This window comes from Alternaria viburni (assembly GCF_023758015.1).
Source record: "Alternaria viburni strain BMP 2772 chromosome Unknown scaffold_8, whole genome shotgun sequence".
NCBI classification, from domain to species: Eukaryota; Fungi; Ascomycota; class Dothideomycetes; order Pleosporales; family Pleosporaceae; genus Alternaria; species Alternaria viburni.
Genome location: NW_026055777.1, coordinates 371,023 through 395,001, shown reverse-complemented (window position 1 = coordinate 395,001; position 23,979 = coordinate 371,023). Strand labels below are relative to the sequence as shown.

At 51.1% G+C, this 23,979-nt stretch overlaps 3 protein-coding genes across 3 annotated transcripts; 2 read left to right on the top strand and 1 right to left on the bottom strand.

Annotated features, from left to right (window-relative positions):
* Positions 1 to 972: 972 nt before the first annotated feature.
* Positions 973 to 5,293, bottom strand: J4E79_004568 (uncharacterized protein; the record flags this gene model as incomplete). Its single annotated transcript, XM_049353451.1, has 6 exons — positions 973 to 1,461; positions 1,575 to 1,705; positions 1,753 to 2,153; positions 2,209 to 3,776; positions 3,832 to 4,486; positions 4,899 to 5,293. The coding sequence occupies 6 exons, from the start codon at positions 5,291 to 5,293 to the stop codon at positions 973 to 975; spliced, it is 3,639 nt and encodes a 1,212-aa protein (XP_049211899.1).
* Positions 5,294 to 6,788: 1,495 nt separating this feature from the next.
* NPS2_2 (NRPS) lies at positions 6,789 to 15,332 on the top strand (the record flags this gene model as incomplete). The annotated part of the gene is given in 3 exon segments (XM_049353450.1): positions 6,789 to 7,389; positions 7,599 to 15,275; positions 15,289 to 15,332. 3 exon segments carry the CDS (start codon positions 6,789 to 6,791, stop codon positions 15,330 to 15,332), a joined length of 8,322 nt encoding a protein of 2,773 aa, XP_049211898.1.
* Positions 15,333 to 16,012: 680 nt separating this feature from the next.
* Positions 16,013 to 23,022, top strand: NPS2_1 (NRPS; the record flags this gene model as incomplete). Its single annotated transcript, XM_049353449.1, has 2 exons — positions 16,013 to 22,834; positions 22,888 to 23,022. 2 exons carry the CDS (start codon positions 16,013 to 16,015, stop codon positions 23,020 to 23,022), a joined length of 6,957 nt encoding a protein of 2,318 aa, XP_049211897.1.
* Between the last annotated feature and the right edge of the window lie 957 nt (positions 23,023 to 23,979).

The window sequence follows — 23,979 nt, the reverse complement described above, 5'->3', positions numbered from 1 at the left end:
ACCCCCATGTCACTGATCTTCGGACGCGCCATCTGATAAGATGACGGAGCATAGCCCGTCGAGCAACAGCTTTTTCGGCACTGGTAAAGCGTATGACGGAGGCAAAATTTTCAGAAGTGCCCCGCAGCACTTGTCCTGTAGTTGCGTCGAGCGACGCGATCGAGTATAGTCTCCGTGGGGTCGTGGGTAACATGCGCGCTTGGCGGAGTAAAAGTTATCAGATGAAAATGAATCAATCGATCAGATTAGATGAAGAGATTTCTTGCGAGTTCGGAGCGGCCTCGGTCTTACTGGTGCACGCCCAACGACACCACCATCAACTGCATGTTCCGGCGTTGCTACTAGGCTCGGTTAGCACGCCGCAGCCGCCGATCATTCCAAGGTCCAGAAGCACGTCGTGCTAGCGCATAGTGAAGCAAGCTGATGACGAACGAGGCGCTCGAAGACGCCATCTTCCGCTCGTCAAGTCGCCCTCGCATCGCTGAGAGCAATATGCGGTAAGAGAAACAGGACATGCGCAGAGCAGAAGCGTTGACTTTGTGAATAGCTGTGGAACGAAAAGATTGCACCGGCCAGTCTTCGGAACAGTGCGCTCATTTGGATAAATGCATTCGTCGATGTTCCATCCTAGGGCCCACTGTGAGCATACCATTTCATTAGCATGCAAACGCGGCAACATGTACTGAAGAGGATGCACCAGCGCGAACTAGGCAGGTTGAGGAGCAAACGCATGTACCATGCTTGACGCAAGAAGCATTAATTAATTATGAAAGGAACTATGATGGTACAGGAACAAACATTGTTCAACGCCTTCGAAATGCGAGGGGTGCTCCTATAGGTAGTCAAAACATGAGGGTACTGGTACATACGCATATTACAATGCGCCAGTCGCCTAAACAACACGCATCGAAGAGACGAACCGGTCCGAGGAGACTGCGAAATGAAAGGTCGATAAAGTGTATAGATGAGCACCTAATCCAGCTCCTGTGTTGCGACCATGGCAGCATAAATGCTTCCCATGGCTACGAGCTCATCGTGTCTGCCCTGCTCAACGATACGACCGCCATCAAACACGAAGATACGATCTGCATATTGCACACTCGCTAATCGATGTGCTATCATGATGGTAGTTCGCCCTTTGGAGGCAGCGGCGATAGCCGTTCGGATGTCGCGCTCGGTATTGGCGTCCAGCTGCGATGTCGCTTCATCGAGAAGTAGGATCTCGGGATCACGTATGAGAGCTCGGGCGATAGCAAGGCGTTGGCGCTGACCGCCTGAGAGTTTGGAGCCATGTGCACCGACTTCCGTGTTGTAGCCCTCTGGAAGGCTCATGATGAAGTCGTGAAGCTCACATTCTTTGGCCACCCGTTGTATATCTTCATCGGCGACTGCGGTACCTGGCCGAGCGCCCAGTCCGATATTGAACTTTACGGAGCCTGGAAAGAGATCTGGCTCTTGCTCCTGCTGGGTGTCAGTCATCTTCATATGAAAGGCGCCCCATGAAGAGCCCCACACTCGATTGAAATGTAACAGAATGAAGTGTGTGTCGATCTGAACGAGAATGGGTAACTTACCACAAGTGCTAGGCGAGCACGATGGTTTCGAACGGGTTCTTGGCGTATGTCTTGCCCATCAAGGTACACTTGTCCAGCATTTGGATCGAAGAATCTCTCTATCAGATGAATCGTACTCGACTTTCCAGCGCCTGGCGACGAAGTCAGTACTTATCGTGCGACGATCTCGTTGACTTACCGGAACGACCGACAAAGGCTACGTTTTCGCCCTGGCGAATCTGAAATGAGACGTTGTTCAAGGCGGGAACATTAGGCCGACTCTCATAGTAGAGACTGACGTTACGGAACTCCAGTTCTCCACGCACTCCAAATGTTCCATACGATGCTGAAGGGCCAGACAACAAAGCGCTACCATTGGATGCAGTGGTGGTAGCGGATTCCAAAGGCCTCAAATCTGTGATGATCGACGGCTTCTCGTCATGTAGAGAGAATACATTCTGCGCTGCGGCCTTGGCCCGAGTTATTTCGGGTGCCAAGCTGAAGAGCTGACCTGCGGATTGTGCAGAAAAAAGAAGCGCAGGGAGTACAATGAAGAACTCTCGTTGACTATAGTTACCGTTGCGCACTTGTTTAGACCCCCTGTCGCATCAATTAGCATGTGGCTGATGGAAGCGGCATCAACATATATGCTTACCACCAGTACGCCAAAGAATAGACGAAATATGTGACCGAGAGTGAAAAGGCGAGTAAGATGTTGCCAAGCACGCTGAACCTGAGGTGCTCCTCGTATGGCTTTCTGATTGCTTCTCGGTAACCATCCAGGAAGTGCGATTCCAAGCCAAAAACTGCAACGATCTGCATAGAAGAAGTGGCTTCGGAAGCGAGGGCTGCAGCGTCATTGTAAGCCGTCTGATGATGCTCTTCGGCCATAGCCAAGATACGAAGGCGCAGGAATCCAGCTAGAAGCATGACAGGTACAGCCGCCAGTAGAACAATGGCGATTTTCCATGCCACAATATGGGCCAGAACAATTCCGCCAAGAACAGACGTCGCAATGGAGAAGACGGTTCCGAGTATGACACCAGATAGACCACTAATACTGCCGCTATCAGAGTTCAGACGCGACATTAAAGCGTGATGAGAATGACCAGGCTTAGAGAACCAGGCAATGTCTTGTTGCAGGATAGTCCGGAAAGATAGATCTCGGACTCGTAAGGTAAGGTTTTCGGAGACCATGCCGAAAGCAGTTTTGCCGAAAGAGTGTGAAGTTAGAGCGATGATTGCCAGTCCGAAGAAAAGCAAACAGTAGAAAGATATTCTCCTCGTGAGATCGTCCGAGCCGGACGTGTCATTCAAGAGCTCAACCAAGTTGCCAAATATGAGCGCCTCTCCGATGATGACTCCACCACTGAAGACGGAGGAGATCAACCCGACAATTACAGCTGGCGTTTCACGGCGGCTCAATGCCAACGATCTGCGAATTAATGTCAAAGCACTCATCTTTGGCGCGTCGGTTTGTGATGCTGAAACCGGCCGGGAGGCATTGTTTGATTCGCCTGAAGACTCTCCATGCTCTTTGTGCGTAGAGCTGGCAGCAGATCGAATCGATGAAGTTGCTGAAGGCCGCGGTTTTTCGAATTGTTGTGCTTTGATGAGCTCTGCGTAGATGCCGTTCTTTTTGAGAAGATCTTGATGGCGCCCGTCTTCTTCTACACTTCCGTCTTTCATGACCACGATACGATCAGCATCTCGAACAGTTGCCAGACGATGTGCAATTATGATGGTGGTTCGGTTGGCGTTGGCTGAAGAACGACGTAGATTTTCCAAAACGATCGCTTCACTTGTACCGTCCATGGCACTTGTGAATTCGTCCAGTAAAAGCAGGGACGGGTTACCCACAAGCGCACGCGCGAGGGTTATACGTTGCTTTTGGCCTCCGGAAAGTTGAGACTGGGGTCCGGAACTGATTTTCGTGTGTATGCCCTCAGGAAGTCGGTCTAGGAAATCACAATATGCCTCTGTCGCCGCCGCCTCACACCGAGCAAGAATCTCGTCTTCAGTCAATCGTTCTCTTTCGGCACTTCGGATACCATGCTTGATATTATCCAGTATTGTTCCAGTGAAGAGAACCGGATTTTGAGTGACGAGTGCGATGTGTGTCCGCAGGCTGTGGACGTTGAATGACTTCAAGTTGTCGTTGCCGAGGTTTACGGCGCCATAAGTTGGATCGTAGAGCCTCAAAAGCAGGGATGCAATAGTAGACTAGGAAGAAGTGAGGTTAGCCAATGGTTTGTGCTAGTCGAAAGTTGATGATTACCTTTCCCGAACCGGACGGTCCAACTAGACCCGTGACTTGCCCAGGCTTGATGCGTAAATTGATACTGTCGAGGATTCGCACAGTAGGACGAGCTGGGTATACAAATGACACCGATGAAAGCACCAGATCCTGTTCGAAATGTGTCCTGTCCGCCGGCTTTCCCTTTGGGGAATAGACATCGATATCGGATGTGGGATGATCGAGAACATCCATTACCGCAGCCCCAGCGGCGGCGGCCATTGCAAATGTCTGAATGAATGGACCGAATGACCCGACGACGAAAGAAGCGTCTAGTATGAGGAAGACGACTGCATAGATGGTACCAGCCTCAGCGCTGCCGTCTCTTAAGCGATCACCGTACCAGAAAGCAAGTGCGTTGGTCGCATATGCAACGAAGTAAACCGAGCCAAGCATGACAGCTCCTGCAACGCTCTTCCGGATTCCAACCCGCAAGGCAGATCGAAGGTGATGAACGTGTTCCTCGCTAAGCTGCTCGAACAGGCCAAACGCCTGCACGATCTGTACTGCGCGGATAGCACTCTCAGCGACCGAGGCAGCTTTCTCGGTGTATTGTGCAGCCTGCTTGGCGAGATCGGAAACTTGTTTAGTACCGAAATAGACAACGAATGCCATTGAAGGTATAACCGTGACGAACCTATGTAGCTATGTTAACGATTCTCTCTTGACATGACAGCGATGATGATAGTTACATTACTCCGGTCAGTTTTGCGTTTAGCATAAAACCCACAGTGAATGCGGAGATGAAGTAGCTTATGGATGCGATGAAGAGGCCCACCTTCTCCGAGGTACCGAGTTGAATGGTCTGTGTCTTCTCTGTGAGAATACTAGAAAGATCAGGCGAGACGGTGTCTACGAAAGGCAAATCGAGTCAATACATAGTCTATGCGAGGCATTTCTCGGGCATCTACGCACCATAGTAGGTCATGTCCATGCCTAAAGCACGATGCAAAAGTCTTTCTCTTGTTTTCCTACTCACGCGTTCTCCTATGACAGCCCAGCAAACCGCCCAAGCCCAGGTAATGACAAAATACCCGACTGCGACTGACATCAGACGGAACAAGAGATGCTTCAGCTCGTCTGGGTTGGGTGGGAAGTTGTTGATAATGCGCCCAAGCACGACACCTATCAGAGGAAGCGGCAGCCCGGCCAGAATCGCAGTTACGATGCCCAAAACCAGAATCAGCTTGGAGCCAACATCATCCAGCTGCCTGTAGAGTGCAAAATAGGAGGTTTTGTTCAAGCCAAGGATTTGGCGGATGAATCGTTGACGAAAGACGGTGGGACCTTCAAAAGCCTGAGGCTGAACCGTCGCTAACGACGGTTCTACATGCCTTTCCCATTGCGTACTGTGGCGGACAGAGGGCTCATCCTCAATTTCACTTTCTTCGGAATCCAGAAGGGGTTGGCTCTCGGAGCTGTCATCGTCGTGATAGTCGGGCATTGTGGCGCGCGCCTGGCGTTGCGCAATGCGATTGCGGGTGTGCAGTGCTCGGCTGCTGCTCAGATGAGCATTAGCGAGCGAGAGATGCAGCGATAAACTTGCGACTGTGGACTAGAATGAGCGAGGATGCCATGGAGGCGATGTTGATAATCCAGCGTTGTTGATGTCACATCCATGGCCAACACGGAAGACGTGGTAGGAGCGCAGCACTAAATTAGAGTCTTGGCATGGTCATAGATGGCCGCCCTGCAACATGTTCATGCACCAGGAGGGCAGCGACAACCAGCGACTGTCTGAGCATCTGGAGCGGCCGCATGTGAAAGGCCTACCATATATACACTGTCATCGGGCTGCGGCAGGTGAGTTCACAGTGGGCAGTCGGGTGACAGCCTGACGGATGCGTGCAGCGTGCATCCCTAGCAGCAGTTGTAGGGCTGGGCTAGCGGCGACGTGAAATCAGGTCAGGGGTAGACTGCCTGCTGCTGCATCTGATAATTTCTGCTCAAGGGATGACCCGCCTGGCATGTCACGCAAGCACGGGATTTTCGGCGGCATGCCCGGCCGCGTCTTCCCCACCAAGCAGCGGCACAGCTCCGAGGTCGCGTCCACCACCACGTTGCGACAGAATCTTGCGCACGACGCGTTTGCGCTTGACAAACTGATTCTGCTCCATAGCGTGGGGCGATAGCAAAGAGGCTATGGAACAACGACGCCCAACCAGCCACCGCGACGGCCCTTGTCGTCATCGGAGACGCGCCCACGCCTTTACGTCCACCACTTCACGCTACTACTCTGGACTAGCATGATTGAGGTGGAGCTTCGGTTTTCAGTCTCGATTTAGTCTTGTCTCGAACAGTTTTTGCTCCCGTTTTCGCCCACTTGCAAAGCCGCCGCCAAACGCGTCTGATTTACTGTATCAGATCTTACGCGCCGCTTGTCGAATGACACGTCCACTTGTCACTCAACCAGGATGTATGACGCTGCATCTACGGACAACGCGCTCAACATCACGGAGTCGCGACACCAGAAATCATCGGATCAGTGCACGCCCCAGCTTGGATTTTCTCGACTTTTGATTCTAGCACTATTCGACCATTTGGAATTCGGCGACCGCGATACGTTCTTGGAGGTCGCTTCTTGAAGGTTGCTTGCTGCCTGCTTGCTTACACCGGAGCACTGCACACTCCGTCGTCAAGTGTCGAACGCGCTACCCAAGTACAGAGTGCTGGAACCCGTTCTCACGTGCGCCACCCCTGTGTGTACTGGTCTCAAGGTACTTGAAGACCTTCGACCAATCATCGTGCCTCAGTTTCTCATCATCGAAACCTGCGATCAAGCATCGCATTCTGCAGATTCCCGTCCAGCAATATCGAGTGCATTTTTTGCAATTCTTTCTTCGGGAAATTTATGGACGTATCGCTAGGGACGACATAGACTCGAATGTTCTACCAGTAACCGTTGCCATCGGTCGACATATCTAACAATTTAACGCAAGATGATTCAAGAAAGCGGCGGGAACCAACGACTGTCGGTACTTAATCAGCGGCCCTCGATCTTGAGCGGGCCAGACCTTCTCCACGAGCTTGTACGTCCACTTGATCACGATGCAACTGCTATCGATTTCCTGGAATATGGATCGAAAAGGCGGAAGTTCTCCTACAAGGACTTGCATAGTCTGAGCGATGCCCTGGCTGGCAGTATCACAGAAAGACTGGCAAAGCTCGAAAGTGCCTCGCCTGTCATTCCGGTCTTCCTACCACAGTCCCCAGAACTGTATATCGTTCTTTTGGCCATCTTGAAGGCGGGAAAGGCATTCTGTCCTCTTAATCTCGATACACCTACACAGCGGCTGAAGTTTATCCTCGATGATATTTCCGCCGACCTGCTCATCACATCTTCGACTCTAGATGAGCGGATACGAGCAGCGATCAATATCGATGTAATCTCGGTTGACAAAGAACTCTGCGACCGCGAGGACCAGCCTATAATCGATTTGCGGCGACCAAACACCAAGGATCTGGCCTATGTACTATACACCTCCGGCTCTACCGGGAAGCCAAAAGCTGTCAGCGTAACTCATCATGCAGTTACCCAGAGTCTATTGGCTCACCACCGCCACATTCCCGACTTCGCCCGTTTTCTTCAATTCGCAGCCCCTGTAAGTGCACATGCAGAATAAGCGCTCTTTCTCTACTAATGTAGTGTAAGACGTTTGATGTTTCCATTTTTGAGATATTCTTTCCCTGGTTCCGAGGGCGAACCTTGGTGAGCAGCACACGTGCCCACATGCTCGATGACCTTCCAGGAGCCATCAACAATCTAGAGGTCGATGCAGCTGAACTTACGCCAACAGTCGTGAGCAACCTTCTTCAAGGCAGGTCCAGCGTGCCCGGACTCAAACTGTTACTTACCATCGGTGAGATGCTCACCCAACACGTCATTGATGAGTATGGTGGCGACGAAACGAAGGAAAGTATGCTATGGGCCATGTACGGGCCGACTGAAGCCTCGATCCACTGCACGCTGCAGCCACAGTTCTCGACACATTCGTCAACTAGCATCATAGGTCGTCCCTTGGATACTGTTTCGGCTTTCATAATCGCGCCCATGAATGAAGAACGACCATCGGCCGACATCGAGATACTGAGTTCCGGAGAAGTTGGTGAACTAGCCATTGGAGGACCTCAGGTTGCCGAAGAATATTTAAATCGCCCAGATCTCACTTCTGCATCGTTCATCGAACATCCGGAACATGGTCGCTTATATCGTACCGGCGATCGCGCAAGAATCAACCGCCACGGCGTCTTGGAATGCTTGGGTCGTGTCATTGCTGGTCAAGTAAAGCTTCGAGGGCAACGGGTTGAGCTCGGCGAAATTGAACAAGCTATTATGAGGATACAGAGCTGTCGGACAGCAACCGTAATCATTGTCGAAGAGTCTTTGGTTGCCTTTTGCGCTGCCGACTCGAGCGAAGTCACCCGCGCAGATGTCCTCGCTACCTGTAACCAATGGCTTCCGGCATTTATGATTCCATCACACGTATACTTCATCGATACAATGCCGCAGTTACCGTCGGGAAAGATTGACAAAGACTCTCTTGCAAAAACACATCTTCACAAGACTAACTCTACTGGACTGTCCACGTCTACCACCATATCCCCAGGCGATCATGTGAGCCAATCAGTCCTGGAAACCGTTGGTCGTCACATCTCTCAAGACCTTGGATCAGATACCAACCTTAGCTCTGCTGGCCTGGATTCCCTTCGAGCTATTCGCATAGCGTCTGCGCTACGTCGACAAGGATTCGTCCTAGGAGCCATGGAAGTACTATCTGCGAGAACGTTGAGCGATCTCGTTGCGATATGTAGAGGTTCTACACAAAGCGCTAATCGGCATAATCCGACGTATCACTCTGCGAAGATGACCGGCATCGTAGAGATCCCTCAGCTCAAGCGATGGAAGAATGATATTGCATCCGTGATACCCTGTACTCCATTGCAGGAAGCCATGCTTGCGGAGACGATATCCAGGCCTACTGCCTACTGCAACTGGATCGAAGTTGAGCTATCAGTTGCGCGGACGTATGAAGATATCCGAAACGCCCTCGACTACTTGGCCAGTAAGAGCGAGATCCTGCGTACCGGCTTCGTTGCGGTATCACAGCACGCAGGAACGTTCTCGCAGATTATTTGGAGAGCATTACTGCCATCACAGATTCAGGAAGTTGATGTCTTTTCGAGGTCTTACTCAATGAGCTCCGATGAAGACTTTCTTCGTCCCTTACACGTACAAGTTATGTCGATATCTAGACGACCTCGTCTCTTGTTCCGCATACATCATGCACTGTACGATGGCTGGTCATTCGATCTATTGCTCCACGATCTCGACACACGGTTGCGTGGAGAGGAGACAGTATCGCGGCCACAATTTCGTGATGTAGTCCAGTACTTCACTGAACTTAGGCCGGAGGATCAAGAAGTACCCAAGAGCTACTGGAGTAGTCTCCTCAATGGCTACCTTCCGGTGGCCCTCCCTAATTACCATGGAAAGCTCGTTCGCGACCCGGCGACACATCACTTTTCGGGCCGTTCTGCTATCAACAGATCCAGACTATTCCAGCGAGCTCAGGAGATGGCTGTCAACCCCCAGGTTTACTTCCAAGCGGCTACTTCGTACATACTCAGCCTTTATAGCGGCACAAACGATATAGTTCTTGGAAACGTTACCTCAGGGCGGACCATTCCCATCGCTGGTGTTGAGGATGTTATCGGCCCATGCATCGCAACCGTCCCTTTCCGCATAAATCTCAGTAAAACGCTCGACATTCATGATCTATTGCGTACGACCCAAGCATTGAATAGAGAATGTCTGAGCCACAGCACCCTTCCTTTCCGGGACATAGTGAAGGCGGGAAATATCCCACCTGGGACACGACTCTTCGACGTTCTGTTTGTATGGCAACAGTCAATCATCTCCGACTCAAGCTCGTCGCTCGCTTCAAGAGTCATCGATAGCGCGGACGATCTGGAATTTAGGCTTACGCTGGAATTCGAGCCGCGCGAAGACAACATATTTTTCCACGCTACCTACGACGCCTCAACTATACCGGAGCATCAGATGAAGTATCTCTCTCGTCAGATCGACGAGATAGTGAATCTGCTCTTATCGAATGCCAACCATGGCATCGATGCCATGAAACGATGCTTCACCACGCCTTCCTTGTCAATTGCCAACCCCACGCCTCGACAGCAAACGATAGAGCATGGTCCTGCTCATGCGGTAGAACAATGGGCCCTGAAGGATCCGCGAAGGTCAGCTCTCAAATTTGCTCGCGTCAGACGTGGTGTCGTGGAAGTAGAAGAGGTGGCGACCTATGGTCTGCTCAACACACGCGCTAACCAATTTGCCCGTGTCCTCGCCGATCACGGCGTAGGCGACGATCAATTGGTTTGCATAATGATGGAAAAGTCCATTGATCTTTACATCTGTATCCTTGCTGTGCTCAAGCTTGGTTGCGGATATCTACCGATAGTCCCTGATACGCCGATCGACAGAGTCAGAAGCATCCTGGACGACGCGCAAGTAACGGTATGCGTTTCCGACACAACAACTGCAACAGGCATTCGAAATCATCTTCTCGTCGATATAATTGAGTTCAACACCCCTCATCTTGCGAAACAATTTGATCAGAACCTGGAGGTGCCATATAGCGGACAGCATCTCGCCTATGCTGTATTCACTTCCGGCAGCACTGGAGCGCCCAAGGGAGTTCTCGTTACCCAGGATAATCTCATGAGTAACTTGCAGTACCTTTCAACTATATACCCCGTTCATGCAGGCTCATGTTTGCTTCAGTCTTGCTCGCAAGCATTTGATGTCAGTGTTTTCGAGATTTTCTTCTCATGGCATGTTGGTATATGCCTATGCACGGCAACGAAAGACGACTTGTTTCACGACTTTGAGGCCGCCATCAACTGTCTGGGCGTCACACATCTAAGTTTGACGCCAACAGTTGCAGCATTGGTAGATCCAGTGAATGTTCCGAAAGTCGAATTCCTGGTGACTGCTGGAGAAGCTTTGACGGAACATGTTCGAAGAAGGTGGGCAGGCAAAGGCTTGTACCAAGGCTACGGTCCTTCTGAGACCACAAACATATGCACTGTACGGGCGGCGGTAACTCCGGATGATCTCATCAACAACATCGGTATGCCTTTCGATAACACTTCAGCCCTCGTGCTCGATCCCGAGAGCGAGGCAATTCTCCCCCTCGGTGCCGTAGGTGAGCTTTGTTTCGGAGGTTACCAGGTTTTCCGTGGCTATCTGAACCGACCAGAGCTGAATGCCGCCAAGATCATCAACCACTCCACCTATGGCAGGATATACCGGTCAGGCGATACAGGTATACTACTCCCGGATGGTTCCATACTTTCCAAAGGCCGTATGGATGATCAAGTCAAAATCCGTGGTCAGCGTGTCGAACTCGGTGAGATAACGTCAGTGATGCTCGATCATCAGGCAGTGCAAGACTGCGTCACCCTTCTCCTACCGCGTTCCGACGATACTCAAACACTGGTAGTGTTCTGGGTACCCAACGGAGCTGCATTTGACTCCTTCCAATGTTTGACGCCTATGGAGTTTGAATCGGTGAAATCGGATCTGTCTGATCTGCTATCGCGTCGCCTGCCTTCGTACATGGTTCCCTCGCATCTCGTTCCCGTTTCGCGCCTTCCCATGACAATGCAAGCCAAGATCGACAAGGCTCTCCTTCAACGCACATTCTGGGACTTAGCGGAAGAAGAACAGGTCGCCTTGCAATGGACGCAGGATGATGCAAAGGCGGAGGTCTTCTCGCCATGGGAGAAAGCCGTGGCCGAGGTTCTTTCATCCACACTGAACACCTCACCGGAAGGAATACAGCGGACGTCGTCATTCTTCAGCCTGGGTCTAGATTCGGTTTCAGCTATACGCTTCTGCAACGGACTTCGAAAACAAGACTTGGGTGACTTCTCCATCTCTACAGTGTTGAAGAACGCTTCAATCGCTCGTCTCGCATCTGTCTGTCCACTGCATTCGCGCCCTTCGACTCGAGAAACGACCAGGCCTAATACCGTCAGCCTAGACAAGTTCTTGAGCTCAGAAGAAGTGTCTCGTGTTCTTGCGCGTTACAATCAAAGCGAATCACAGGTGGCTAAGATCCTACCGTGCACACCACTTCAAGAGGCTATGCTTTCAAGCGGCCAGCCGTCCTCACATTCGGCGTACTGCAACATAATGCTTTTCGACGTCAAAGGAGACGTCTCCCGGTTGCAGGAGTCCTGGGAGAGTATGTTACGGCGACATGAGATCCTTCGCACATGTTTCGTTGCTACTGAAAACCCGTCATTCGCCTTCACGCAAGTTGTGCTACGCGATACCGACTTGAAATGGCATCACTACAGCACCCTGGATGGCCTACCGCCGCGTATAAACAGTGTTATTTCTGAACAAGTAGCAGCCGAAAGCCCTCCGATTCACCTCGCGTTGATACAAGACGAACGATCAACAAAGCTACTTTTTGGCTGCCATCATGCGCTCTACGACGGCATTGCTATCTCTACGCTCATTCAGGAAGTACAAGACACGTATCACGGCATTAAAATTCCGCCGCCGGTGTCTTACGATGTGTATCTGCAGTACATGCTACAGCAAGACTATGCAGAGGGCGACAACTATTGGGCCACTCTATTGAGCGGCTTTGAGCCTACAATCTTTCCCAGTCTTACCGGCAAAGATTTAAGAGCCCAAGGAAACCCTGCATCTTCATCGAAATGTCTACAACTACCACTCTCCACCATACGCACAGCATGTCAAGACATGTCGCTGTCATTACTGTCGGTAGTGCACGCGGCTTGGGCCAAGCTTCTGCACTTCTATACGGGTGAAAACGACATTTGCTTCGGAAACGTCGTTAATGGACGCAATATCTCCGGAGACGACCTTGATCGCATCGTTGCTCCTTGCTTCAACACCCTACCCGTCCGCATCATTCTCGATCCTCAGCAAAATAATGCCGCTTTGATGCGCCTAGCCCATTCTATAAGCATCGAGTCGCTAGCTCATCAGTTGACACCGCTCCGTCGCATACAAGGCACTGCACTCCGGGAAGGCGGCCGTCTTTTTGACAGTTTGGTGATACTCCAGCAGCCGAAAACAACTTTGGACTCTACTATCTGGACACTCGAACAAGATCTGGGTGACATGGATCTACCCATCGTATGCGAGCTTATTCAAGATCCGGTCCGGAATACTCTAGAGTTATCGCTGCACTACCAGACATCCCTGTTGTCTGAGAGGGAAGCTCGGCTGGTCATGGAAACATTTGACACCTGCATCTCATCGTTGCTTGCATTCCCGGGAATGAGTTCTTCCGACATAAGCACACTGCCAGCTCACCTTCGAGCAGAGTCCAACATGGGTTATGAGCAATGCCAAACCGACGCGGTCTTGCTACATTCAGGTTTCGAGCGCATAGCGGCAATGCACCCTGACCGTATCGCCTTGGAATATTTGCTTCCAGATGGTGGCAAGACAGTTTGGTCTTTCGCGACTTTAAATGAAAAAGCCAACTCTGTTGCACACGCGCTCATTAGGCAAGGGGTTGGTCCAGATGACATCGTCCCCATTCATATGCTGAAGGGCCCTTGTTTCTATGCAAGCATTCTAGGAGTTATGAAAGCTGGGGCTGCTTTTGCACCAGTATATCCAGGACTGCCCGAAGCACGCAGACGGATTATGTTCCAAGAGTTGATGCCAAAGCTTGTGCTTTGCTCGGATGCCTCGACACTGCCCGATCATCTAATCGAAGCGAGGATTGTCAATGCTGAAGCAATACCATCTGTGCCGCATCATAATCCTGTCATTGACGGCCTCTCGAACACAAATTTAGCGTATTGTTTGTTCACCTCTGGCTCTACAGGCGTACCGAAAGCGGTCAGCATGGAACATCGCGCTCCTGTCCAAACCATCGCAAGCTCAGATTCCCGTATTCCCTGGAACCCTTCTTCACGACTGCTACAATATGCGGCTGTAACTTTCGATATGTGCTACTACGACTGTTTCTTGGCTTGGACCCATGGGTTCACGCTCTGTGCCACTGACCAGAATGACTTGTTGAACGACCTACCGAAAGTCATCAACTCTTTGCAGGTCACCTTGCTCGACCTGACGCCTTCAGTAGCGGTTTCTCTCAAAAGATCTGATATACCGAGCGTCAAGTGGTTGTACTGCATCGGAGAAGCCATGGCACACGCTATCGTCAAGGAGTGGGGCGATTCATGCGTCAACTCTTACGGACCTACTGAAGCTGCATTCTGTACGACAATAAGCCCTGTTTCAGAAAAGGGTCGTGTTTCAATTATCGGCAAACCCTTCCCAAGCACATCCTTCGCAATCTTCTCGGCAAGAGGTAAATCGATCTTGCCTGTGCTGAGCACCGGCGAACTATACATTGGAGGCGCACAACTCGCACGAGGCTACCTCGGCAATCCCGATCTGACAAGCGAACGATTTGTCATTTGGGGTGGGCAACGCTTTTATAAGAGTGGAGACCTGGCGAGGATGCTCAGTGACGGCAGTTTCGAATTCGTAGGACGCACGGACGATCAGGTCAAGATACGCGGGCTTAGGATAGAACTCGGCGAGATCAACCATGTCCTCCAGAATGCTCATCCAGATGTCGCGTTTGTCACTACACAGATCTTGAAAAAGCAGGAGACAGACAGGGACCAACTCGTGGCATTCTTGATTACGCATGGCAAGATCGAAGAGAGCGAGCTCAAAACGATTGCAAGCAGCCGGCTACCGTCGTACATGGTACCCCAGTTCTTTGTCTTCGTCGACGAGATTCCGAGATCAATGGCTGGGAAAATTGACAAGAGAGCGTTGACAAGCATATTCCGAGAACACATCGGCACCGAGTTGCTAACTAATGGGTTTCAGCATGGCTCAGGTCATCAATGGACACAAGTTGAAACCGAGGTGAGGGACGTTTTTGCGCGACTGTCTGATGCTTCGCAAAAAGAGATCACACCAACAACCTCCATTTACCAGCTCGGTCTTGACAGCATCAGCGCAGTTCAAATCGCTGCAGCACTTCGGAAGCAGGGTTACTCCGTGAGGGCTGCCGATGTACTGAATCACACCACATGCGCCGATCTTGCCGAGTTCATTGGCCAGGCGAAGGCATCGGATGCGTTTGCACTTCCGCATTTCAACTTTAGTGCTTTTGAAGGCAAGCACAAGGTGGGGATACTAAGCGACCATAGCATCTATGATGGGGATGTCGTAGCCGTTCGTCCTTGCACTCCACTCCAGAAGGGCATGATATCGCAATTCCTCGCGACAGAAGGAGCTGTGTATATGAATCACATCCGTATGCAGCTGGAAGTGGATACAGACCTCGAAAGGCTCAAGAAAGCGTGGGACATGACGAGAGAACGCCATAGTACATTGCGCAGCGGATTCGCTCAGATCGAAGATCCGCTTCACGCCTTCGCGATGATTGAGTATACTCCAACTTCGACAAATCTGCCATGGTCTACCACCTCAAGCACTACATCTGACCCGATCGATGAATGGCTCAAAGGATTACAACGTGCATTCTTGCAAGATTTACATTTGCCTCCTTGGTCATTACGCATCGTCCAAGAAGAGGGTCACTTCGCTCTTGATCTGGCCATGTTTCATGCTCTCTTCGATGCCCAAAGTCTTCAGTCCATCTTAAATGATGTTACTGCTGCATATGAGGGCCGCGGTTTATCGCCGCCTACATCTATCGACACAACCATTAGTAGCATTATACAGCTCAGCGCTACAAGCACCGAAGACGGAGAAGCAGTATGGAATAAGATTGGGAAGGCTGCAAGTCCATGTCGCTTTCCCAATCTCACACCTTTAAGATATGATCCAAGCTCCCCATCCGTTTGCACTCGTCAATCCACGAAACCGCTTCATGTTCTCGAGGATGGCTGTCGAAATGCCAACATCACTATGCAAGCTGCAGGTATCGCGAGTTGGCTTTCATTGTTGAGTTCTTACACTGGAGAAAGCTCGGTAACATGCGGCGTCGTCTTATCCGGCCGAACCTTTGACGGAGCTGAGGATGTCGTCTTTCCATGTATCAACACAGTACCCGTGGCATGCACTGTTTCAAAAGACATGGCTGCGACTCTTACTAACATCATGGCGTTGAACACCCAAATCCAGCAATATCAATTCACGCCACTCAACAAGATCCAGAGACTTATGGGCTTTCCCAACGAAGCATTATTCGACACAATTTTCGCTTACCAGAAGCTGCCTAGTCGTACAGAACCCTGCCGTTTATGGAGAGTTGTTGAAGAGAATGCGGCTATTGAGTACCCGATCTCGATCGAACTGGAACCAATGGAAGGGTACTTGGAGTACCGCCTTACTTTCTCGCCTCATATCGTACCAAAGGAGCAGGCCGCTCTGATCCTCGAGCAGCTAGACCACCTGATGGAGAGCTATACGTCAAGCACCAGTGCGATTGAGGCGCACTTCTCCGAACAACTATACTCTATCACACCTGCTAAAGAACCCGAACTGCCATCAGATGTTAGGTTACTCCACGAGCTGGTCGAGAGCACTGCGACGAAGTACCCGAGGCGCGTCGCGTTTGAGTTCGTTTGCGGGAACGATCAGGGCTCACGTACTATTGAGCAATGGACGTATGCTGAGCTAGATGCTGAGGGGAACAGAATTGCTCACCTTATCACTGCGCATGGTGTGCAGCCTGGGAGTCTGGTTGGTGTGTGTTTCGACAAATGTCCTGAAGCATCTTTCGCCATGCTGGGAATATTGAAGGCTGGCTGCGCTTATGTCGCTATCGACCCTGGTGCGCCTGCTGCACGCCAGGCTTTCATCGTTGAAGACTCGCGCGCTCAAGCTGTTTTATCTCTATCTTCTCAAGCTGATCAGTTTGAGGGCAGCGTTAGTGTGCCAGTACTGAAGCTTGATGAGATCGACTGGCGTTCACTACCAGGATGTTCGCTTTTGCGCAACGACCGGATCAGTTCCCAGGATCGTAGCTACTGCTTGTACACTTCTGGTACTACAGGTACACCAAAAGGCTGCGAGCTGACTCATGAGAACGCTGTGCAGGCGCTTCTTGCTTTCCAGCGCTTGTTTACCGGGCATTGGGATACAGAGTCGCGATGGCTTCAGTTCGCGTCATTCCACTTCGATGTTTCAGTTCTTGAGCAGTACTGGAGTTGGTCGGTCGGCATATGCGTCGTTTCAGCACCTCGGGATCTCATCTTTGAAGATCTAGCAAAGACCATCTCTGATCTCAATATCACGCATATCGATCTGACGCCCAGTCTCGCCCAAATTCTCCATCCGGATGACGTACCCAGTCTTTGTAAGGGCGTCTTCATCACCGGTGGCGAAAGCCTGAAACAAGAAATTCTCGACGTGTGGGGTCCAAAAGGCGTAATCTACAACGGTTATGGGCCAACCGAGGCAACGATAGGATGCACCATGTTCCCGCGCGTTCCAGCCAATGGAAGACCCTCCAATATCGGCCCTCAGTTTGACAATGTGGGGTCTTTGGTTCTTCATCCCGGGGATGAAGTGCCTGTCCTACGAGGCGGCGTAGGCGAACTCTGTGTTTCAGGAAAACTTGTTGGGAGAGGCTACCTCAATCGCCCAGAGCTAACTGCAGAGCGCTTCCCTCACCTCGAACGTTTAGGTGCGCGTGTGTATCGGACCGGTGATCTCGTTAGAATCCTACACGATGACACATTCCAATTCCTTGGGCGAGCAGATGATCAGGTCAAATTGCGTGGCCAACGCCTCGAGGTAGCCGAGATCAACTCCGTCATCAAGCAGTCCAGCTCGGCGATCTCTGATGTTGCAACGCTAGTACTGAAGCACCCAAAGCAGCAAAAAGAGCAACTGGTTGCCTTCCTTGTGTGTGGCAAACTCTCCAGGGCACAACCTCAGGTACAGCTAAGCGACGTCGAGGCGATGGGGATCGCGAAGGAAGCCTGTCATGAGAAACTACCTCCATACATGATTCCCACGCACTTCGTTCCTCTCTCTACGATGCCATTGAACATCAATAACAAGGCGGATGCCAAAAAGCTCAAGCAGCTTTACGACGCACTTTCCTCTGGCGATCTGCAGGCAATATCAGCCACTTCAAACGAGAAAGACGAAGTTTGGTCGGAGCATGAGAAGAAACTTTGTCAAGTACTCTCTCAAGCTCTGGGTGTTAGCGAACAATCTATCAGTAAGGATGCTAGCTGCTTCGAGATGGGCATGGACTCGATCTCCGTCATCGGTATATCGCACACACTCAAGCAGTCAGGCTTCGCAAGTGCTACTGCATCTGTAGTAATGCGATGCCCGACTATTCGACGTCTCGCCAAAGCCTTGGAAGCTGGCGGCCCCACAGATGAGGCTCATGGATCTATCCTCGCAGCACAACAAGCTATTCACGCAGTGCAGCACCGCTACAAACGGTCTGTCGCACAATCACTCTCTATCGAATCCAGCGTTATCGATGTCGTCGCGCCATGTACTCCTTTGCAACAAGGCATGATTGCGAGATCTCTGGAGAGCGAGAACGGACTCTATTTCAACACTTTCCGTTTCAAGCTACATGACAGCATCGATGAACGAAGACTTGACGCCGCATGGACAAAGGTGCACGCTTCAATTTCCATACTTCGTACGGTCTTTGTCAACACAGAGGAAGGTCACGTGCAGGCAGTTCTCCGTGCTCCTGCCTACACTGGAATGATACACACTCCAGCCAAAGAACACCACCTTGCCAAAAGCTTGGAATTGTTGAGACAACGCTGGCTAGGGCTCAATCAACCTGACTTTACCCGCCCTTTCGAGATACATCTCATCACCACACCAACGCAGAAGCTGCTGTCTGTTCATATCTTCCATGGACTCTACGATGGCAACAGCATCGAGCTCATCTTCCGGGCCGTCTGGGACGTCTACAACAATAGGGATCTACAATTGCACGCACCTGCCTTCCATACTGCACTTGCTCATGGTCCGCTCAGCATCCCTAACGGGGCGAAGGAGTTTTGGCAGAACCATCTAGATAAGCAAACCCTTCATTTACCCACCATTTCCGGCGAGGCTAGTCAAGAAGCAGTAGTTATTACACGTACACTGCCTGGGTTGACCGGCTTTGACTCTGTGCGACGCCAACTTAATGTTACATCACAAGCTATTGCCCAGGCTTGCTGGCTCAGCGTACTTTGCGAGCACGTCCAAGGAGGCGTAACGGCTGGAATGGTCGTCTCTGGACGCAGTATCGATCTTGAAGGTGCAGATCGCATCATAGGGCCAATGTTCAACACCATCCCCTATCAGCATTGCGCTCAGCGTGGCGAATCTTGGTCATCGGCAATCAAACGAGTGCACGATTTTAACGTCGGAGCTCATCCTCATCAGCACACTCCACTGAGACAAATCATGAAGTGGTGCAAAAGAACTCCGAGCCAGCCTCTCTTCGAAAATCTCTTCGCGTACCAAATCGCACAGGGAGGTGACGGATGGGCAAAAAACGATGCTTGGGAGATCCTAGACACTGAAACTGTTGCTGACTACCCACTGGCTCTCGAGGTTGAGCAACGGAGGGGTGATGTGTTCAAGTTGACATTGGTTAGTCAAGATCATGTCGCACATGAGTGTTTGGCGAATGAGCTTCTTGATCGGTTCGAAGAAGCATTGCGACAGGTCTTAGTAGATCCGTCTACTATTCCTGCGGTAACCTTTGAAGATGGAGCGATGCAGAACGGTATACTATCCGCAAATGGAAAGATCAGCAACGGCGACAAGACGAGCGATTTTGAATGGACGAGCGATGCCATCAAGATCAAAGAGGAGACTGCTCAACTATCGGGTCTTGAATATTCGAGCATCAACGAAAACACCTCCATCTTTGAACTTGGACTCGACAGTATTGACGCCATCAAGTTATCATCCAAGCTCAAGAAGCGCGGAGTGAACATTCCCGTAAGCGGCATCATGCGCGGGCTGACCATTGCGAAAATGGTACAACTCATCTCGCCCACGGAAACGTCAACTGAAGCGTCTCTTCAGCCAAACCTTGACGCCTACAAAAGATCAATGAAGAGGCATCTCGAACAGCATGCGTTCAACAACACCGATGTTGAGAAAGTTCTACCCTTGACACCCTTGCAAGAAGCTATGGTGGCTGAGATGATTGCGTCAGACTACACAAGATACTACAACCATGATGTACTCGAACTGGATCCCAATACAGACGTCAAAAAGCTCCAAGAGGCCTGGACAACAGTCGTCGCTGCGTCACCAATCCTACGGACTGGCTTCGTAGAGGTAGATGACCCGGAACTCGACGATTCTTTCGTACAGGTCGTCCACAAACAACATCATGACTTCTGGACGCATGTCGAATCAGAGGGCAGGCCCGAATTTGCCTCAATCTTCCGTAAACTTCGACATGATTCCCTACAGAATTCGCTTTCGACACCCCGCTTCCACCTTGGCTTCGTGGAGACATCTGGCCAGCGTTACCTTATTATCTCCATTGCTCATGCTCTATACGATGGATGGTCTCTTGGATTACTGCATTCCGATGTGCAACGAGCTTATAACAATCAATTCACCTCTCGACCAAGCTACGAGGCTTCTCTGATCAACATCGTCACAACGTCCGTATCTGCTTCCGCAGGCTTTTGGCAAGATTATCTCTCTGGAGCCATTACAAGCTCTTTTCCCCGACGAACAAACATCTCTAGCGAAAGTGGCAGTCATGTTCATCGCCACGAACGAAACAGCGCAGTGGTACTGGATGAGCTCCAGACGTTCGCGAGAAGGCGTAATGTGTCATTACAGACTATCGGCCAAACCGTCTTTGCTCTCGTTACTTCTCTCTACACCAACAGTCTGGATGTCACCTTCGGCTCTGTACTATCCGGAAGAGACGATGAGGAGCGATCTCAACTAATGTTTCCCACTATGAACACGATCGCGATACGGTCAGTCCTGCACGGATCTGGAGGAGACATGCTGCATTACATGCAAGACAACTTCACAAACATCAAGCAGTGGCAACACTACCCACTTCGGAAGGCCCTATCGGCAGCAGGTGTTGATGGAAGACTGTTCGAAAGTCTATTCATCTACCAGAAGGGCTTCGCGTCAGAGGAAGAGGAGGGACAGAGGCTGTACACCAGCATCGAGGGTCATAGTGACGTTGAGTATCCGGTGTGTGTAGAAATGGAGGCAATGGACAAGAGCTTGGTTTGGCGTTGTGCGGTGAAAGAGGAAGTATTCGACGAAGAGGCTTCAAAACAGCTCCTCGATCGAATGGATGACGTGCTTAGGCACTTGATGGAACATCCAGAGACATCTGTAATTGAGGTCACTACGAATGGCACATCAGTATGCGGTATGCCGGCTTTCAAGCAGAGACAAAGTCGTGCGACAAGCAGCCATGAGGTAGTTGACGACGAAGACGCTAGGGATCCACCAAGCACCGAAACAGCCATCAAGATACGCGAGTCTCTGGCCTTTGTGTCGAAGACACCCGAAGATGAGATGACGAGCGGCATGACAATATTTCACATGGGGCTGGACTCTATCAGCGCGATCAAGGTCTCTTCTCTTCTGCGCAAACAGGGCATCATCCTCGGCGTTGGTGAGATGCTCCGAGCTGGTACGATTGAACAGATGGCAAGTCTTGTGGATTCGCGCACCACACAGCAGCTGGAAACCAGTGCCAATCCTCATGAAGTGGTCCGGGAGGCTCTCAAAGATCTCGATAGATCGCACATCCTAGACCGGGCTCATATCGACGATGCAAGTGTCACAGAAATTCTACCAGTCACCGCCGGACAGCTATACATGCTGTCGATGTGGCTAAATAACAAAGGCAGCAACTTCTACGCCGAGTTCACATACGCTATCTATGGAGGTATTGGTCTCAACGACCTCAACAATTCGTGGCACGCCCTGGTTGCGACAAGTCCGATTCTGCGGTCCTCCTTCGTCACGACTGGCGATCATCAGATACCCTACGTAGCAGTCGTGTTGAAAGATCTGGAGAGCTCTGTCACAGATATCACTGGCTGCACACATGACGAAATCCGCCAGCGCGTCCAGACTACAACGACCATGCAGCCTTGGGCCTACCTCTTCGCCTCACAAACTTCCAGCGGCTGGGCGTTGAAGCTGAAGATCCACCATGCATTGTACGATGGTGTCAGCTTACCTCTTTTGATGCAGAAATTGCAAGCCATTTGCAACGGCGCTGAAGTCGATCCGCCAGACAATACACTTGCCCAGATGGTCGCTAAAGGGTACGGGACATCGGAATTAGAGAAGAAGAAGAGCTTCTGGACTCGGTATCTCGTGGACTTTGCCCAGAAGCTCTTGATGCAGCCTGCTGAGAGCCCCAAAACGAGGACACAGCTCTTCAAGCCAGCCTTGTTCGCAACGCCCAACCTGGAGGCAGCTGCGCGCCAACGTGGTGTTTCAACGCAGTCCATCTTCCTCGCTGCGTACGCAAAGGTTCATGCTGCGAGCACATCGGGCACTGCAGATGAAGACGTGATCATTGGTGTCTACTTGGCCAATCGCTCGCTGCCTATCAATGGCATTGCCTCGGCTGCTGTACCAACAGTCAATCTACTACCACTACGTGTCAGTAAGCCGCTCAAACGCCAGATGGTAGAGATGGCTGAGGATATCCAACGCGACCTGCAAGAAATCAGTGAGCCCATGAACGCTTCTGCTAGCCTCTTCGAGATCAGCGAATGGACAGGTGTCAAGGTTGACACTTTCGTAAACTTCCTATCTCTGCCGGATACTCCAGAGGCGGAGGGAGAGGCCCAGAATAAGGACTCAATCACTATCGAACCGACTCAACAATGGGAGCAGTCGGTCAGTAGGGTGACCGAAGTGGAGGAGCACAGCTTGGAACCACCTGCTGAACTGGTGGACGAGCGTGTCAATGGCGCATATTTGGTAAGTATGCCTTTACGCGGTATTGAGACGAGCAGGAACTAACAGATATGTAGCATGCTATCGATATCGAGGCGACCATCCGCAATGGCGCCTTAGATGTGGGCGTCTTCGCACCAACCGCGATGCTGAGCCTTCACGATGGCGAAGAGCTGATAAACGAGCTGAGGAGACAGCTGGAAACGCTCTGAACCCATTGTATTTCCCTTTTAGTTGTAACAGGTGTTCAACAGCACTAGGCGTCTGGTCGGTCTCTTTCTCCATCTTCGACGGCGTTCGGTTTGTTCCCAGTATGGTTTTGGACCTTGATTCTTTGTCCCGGTGTATATAGACCTTTCGCAATGAAATTGATTCAGCCAACCTACTTGTCCCCCTATTCACATCAAGCCCATGTACTTCGTATGAATGTGATCCATGTTTGTGTAAGCCAGCTTTATCTGGTAGTATCATGTGGTAGCCACTTCGCGTGTGACGGCTGCGCAGGTCTGTTTTCGAAGCGGCGAGAAGGAGGAGGAAGCTGCGGAAGCTATAGGTCAGAGGTCTAGCGGTTGGTGACGCGGGAACTGGAGGAGACGAGGCGGAGGAGGAAGTGGGTAGTTGGCGCTGCCAGGGAGGGGGGTGTTGAGATGGGAGCGTGCGGTTTTGAGGATTAAGTCTGGAGTCGCGTGTTAGTTGGAGCGATTTCGAGCTTTTCGACGCGACCTTCATGCGGCTATGGGACGTCTGTGGGTGATGTCGCATGGTGTCTGGGAGTAAAGCAAGGACGCTCACAGGGTTATATGTCAGTAAGCACCAGGGCTGGTACGTATAGCATACTCATCTCTGACACCATGACGGGGCCGCTCAGGTACTCCAAGAACCATTTTGCAATAGATGTCTTGGAAAAAGGTACATGGATCAGCGTCGCTTGCCGGACGGCCGTCGCGCAATCTTCGTGTGATGGACGCGTGCGCGCAGAGGCTCGGAATGAGGGTAATTCCGAGAGATTCCGATAGGGCCAAAGCTTCACAGCACAGCAACCGGCCAACAACTCATGTCATGCAGAATGTTATTAGACTATATTCCTAGGTTGAATGTCATGGTATCTCCTGTGCTCAATAACGCCTCGCTATCATGATCATCAAATGTCGCCGACGAAGGCGACCCAG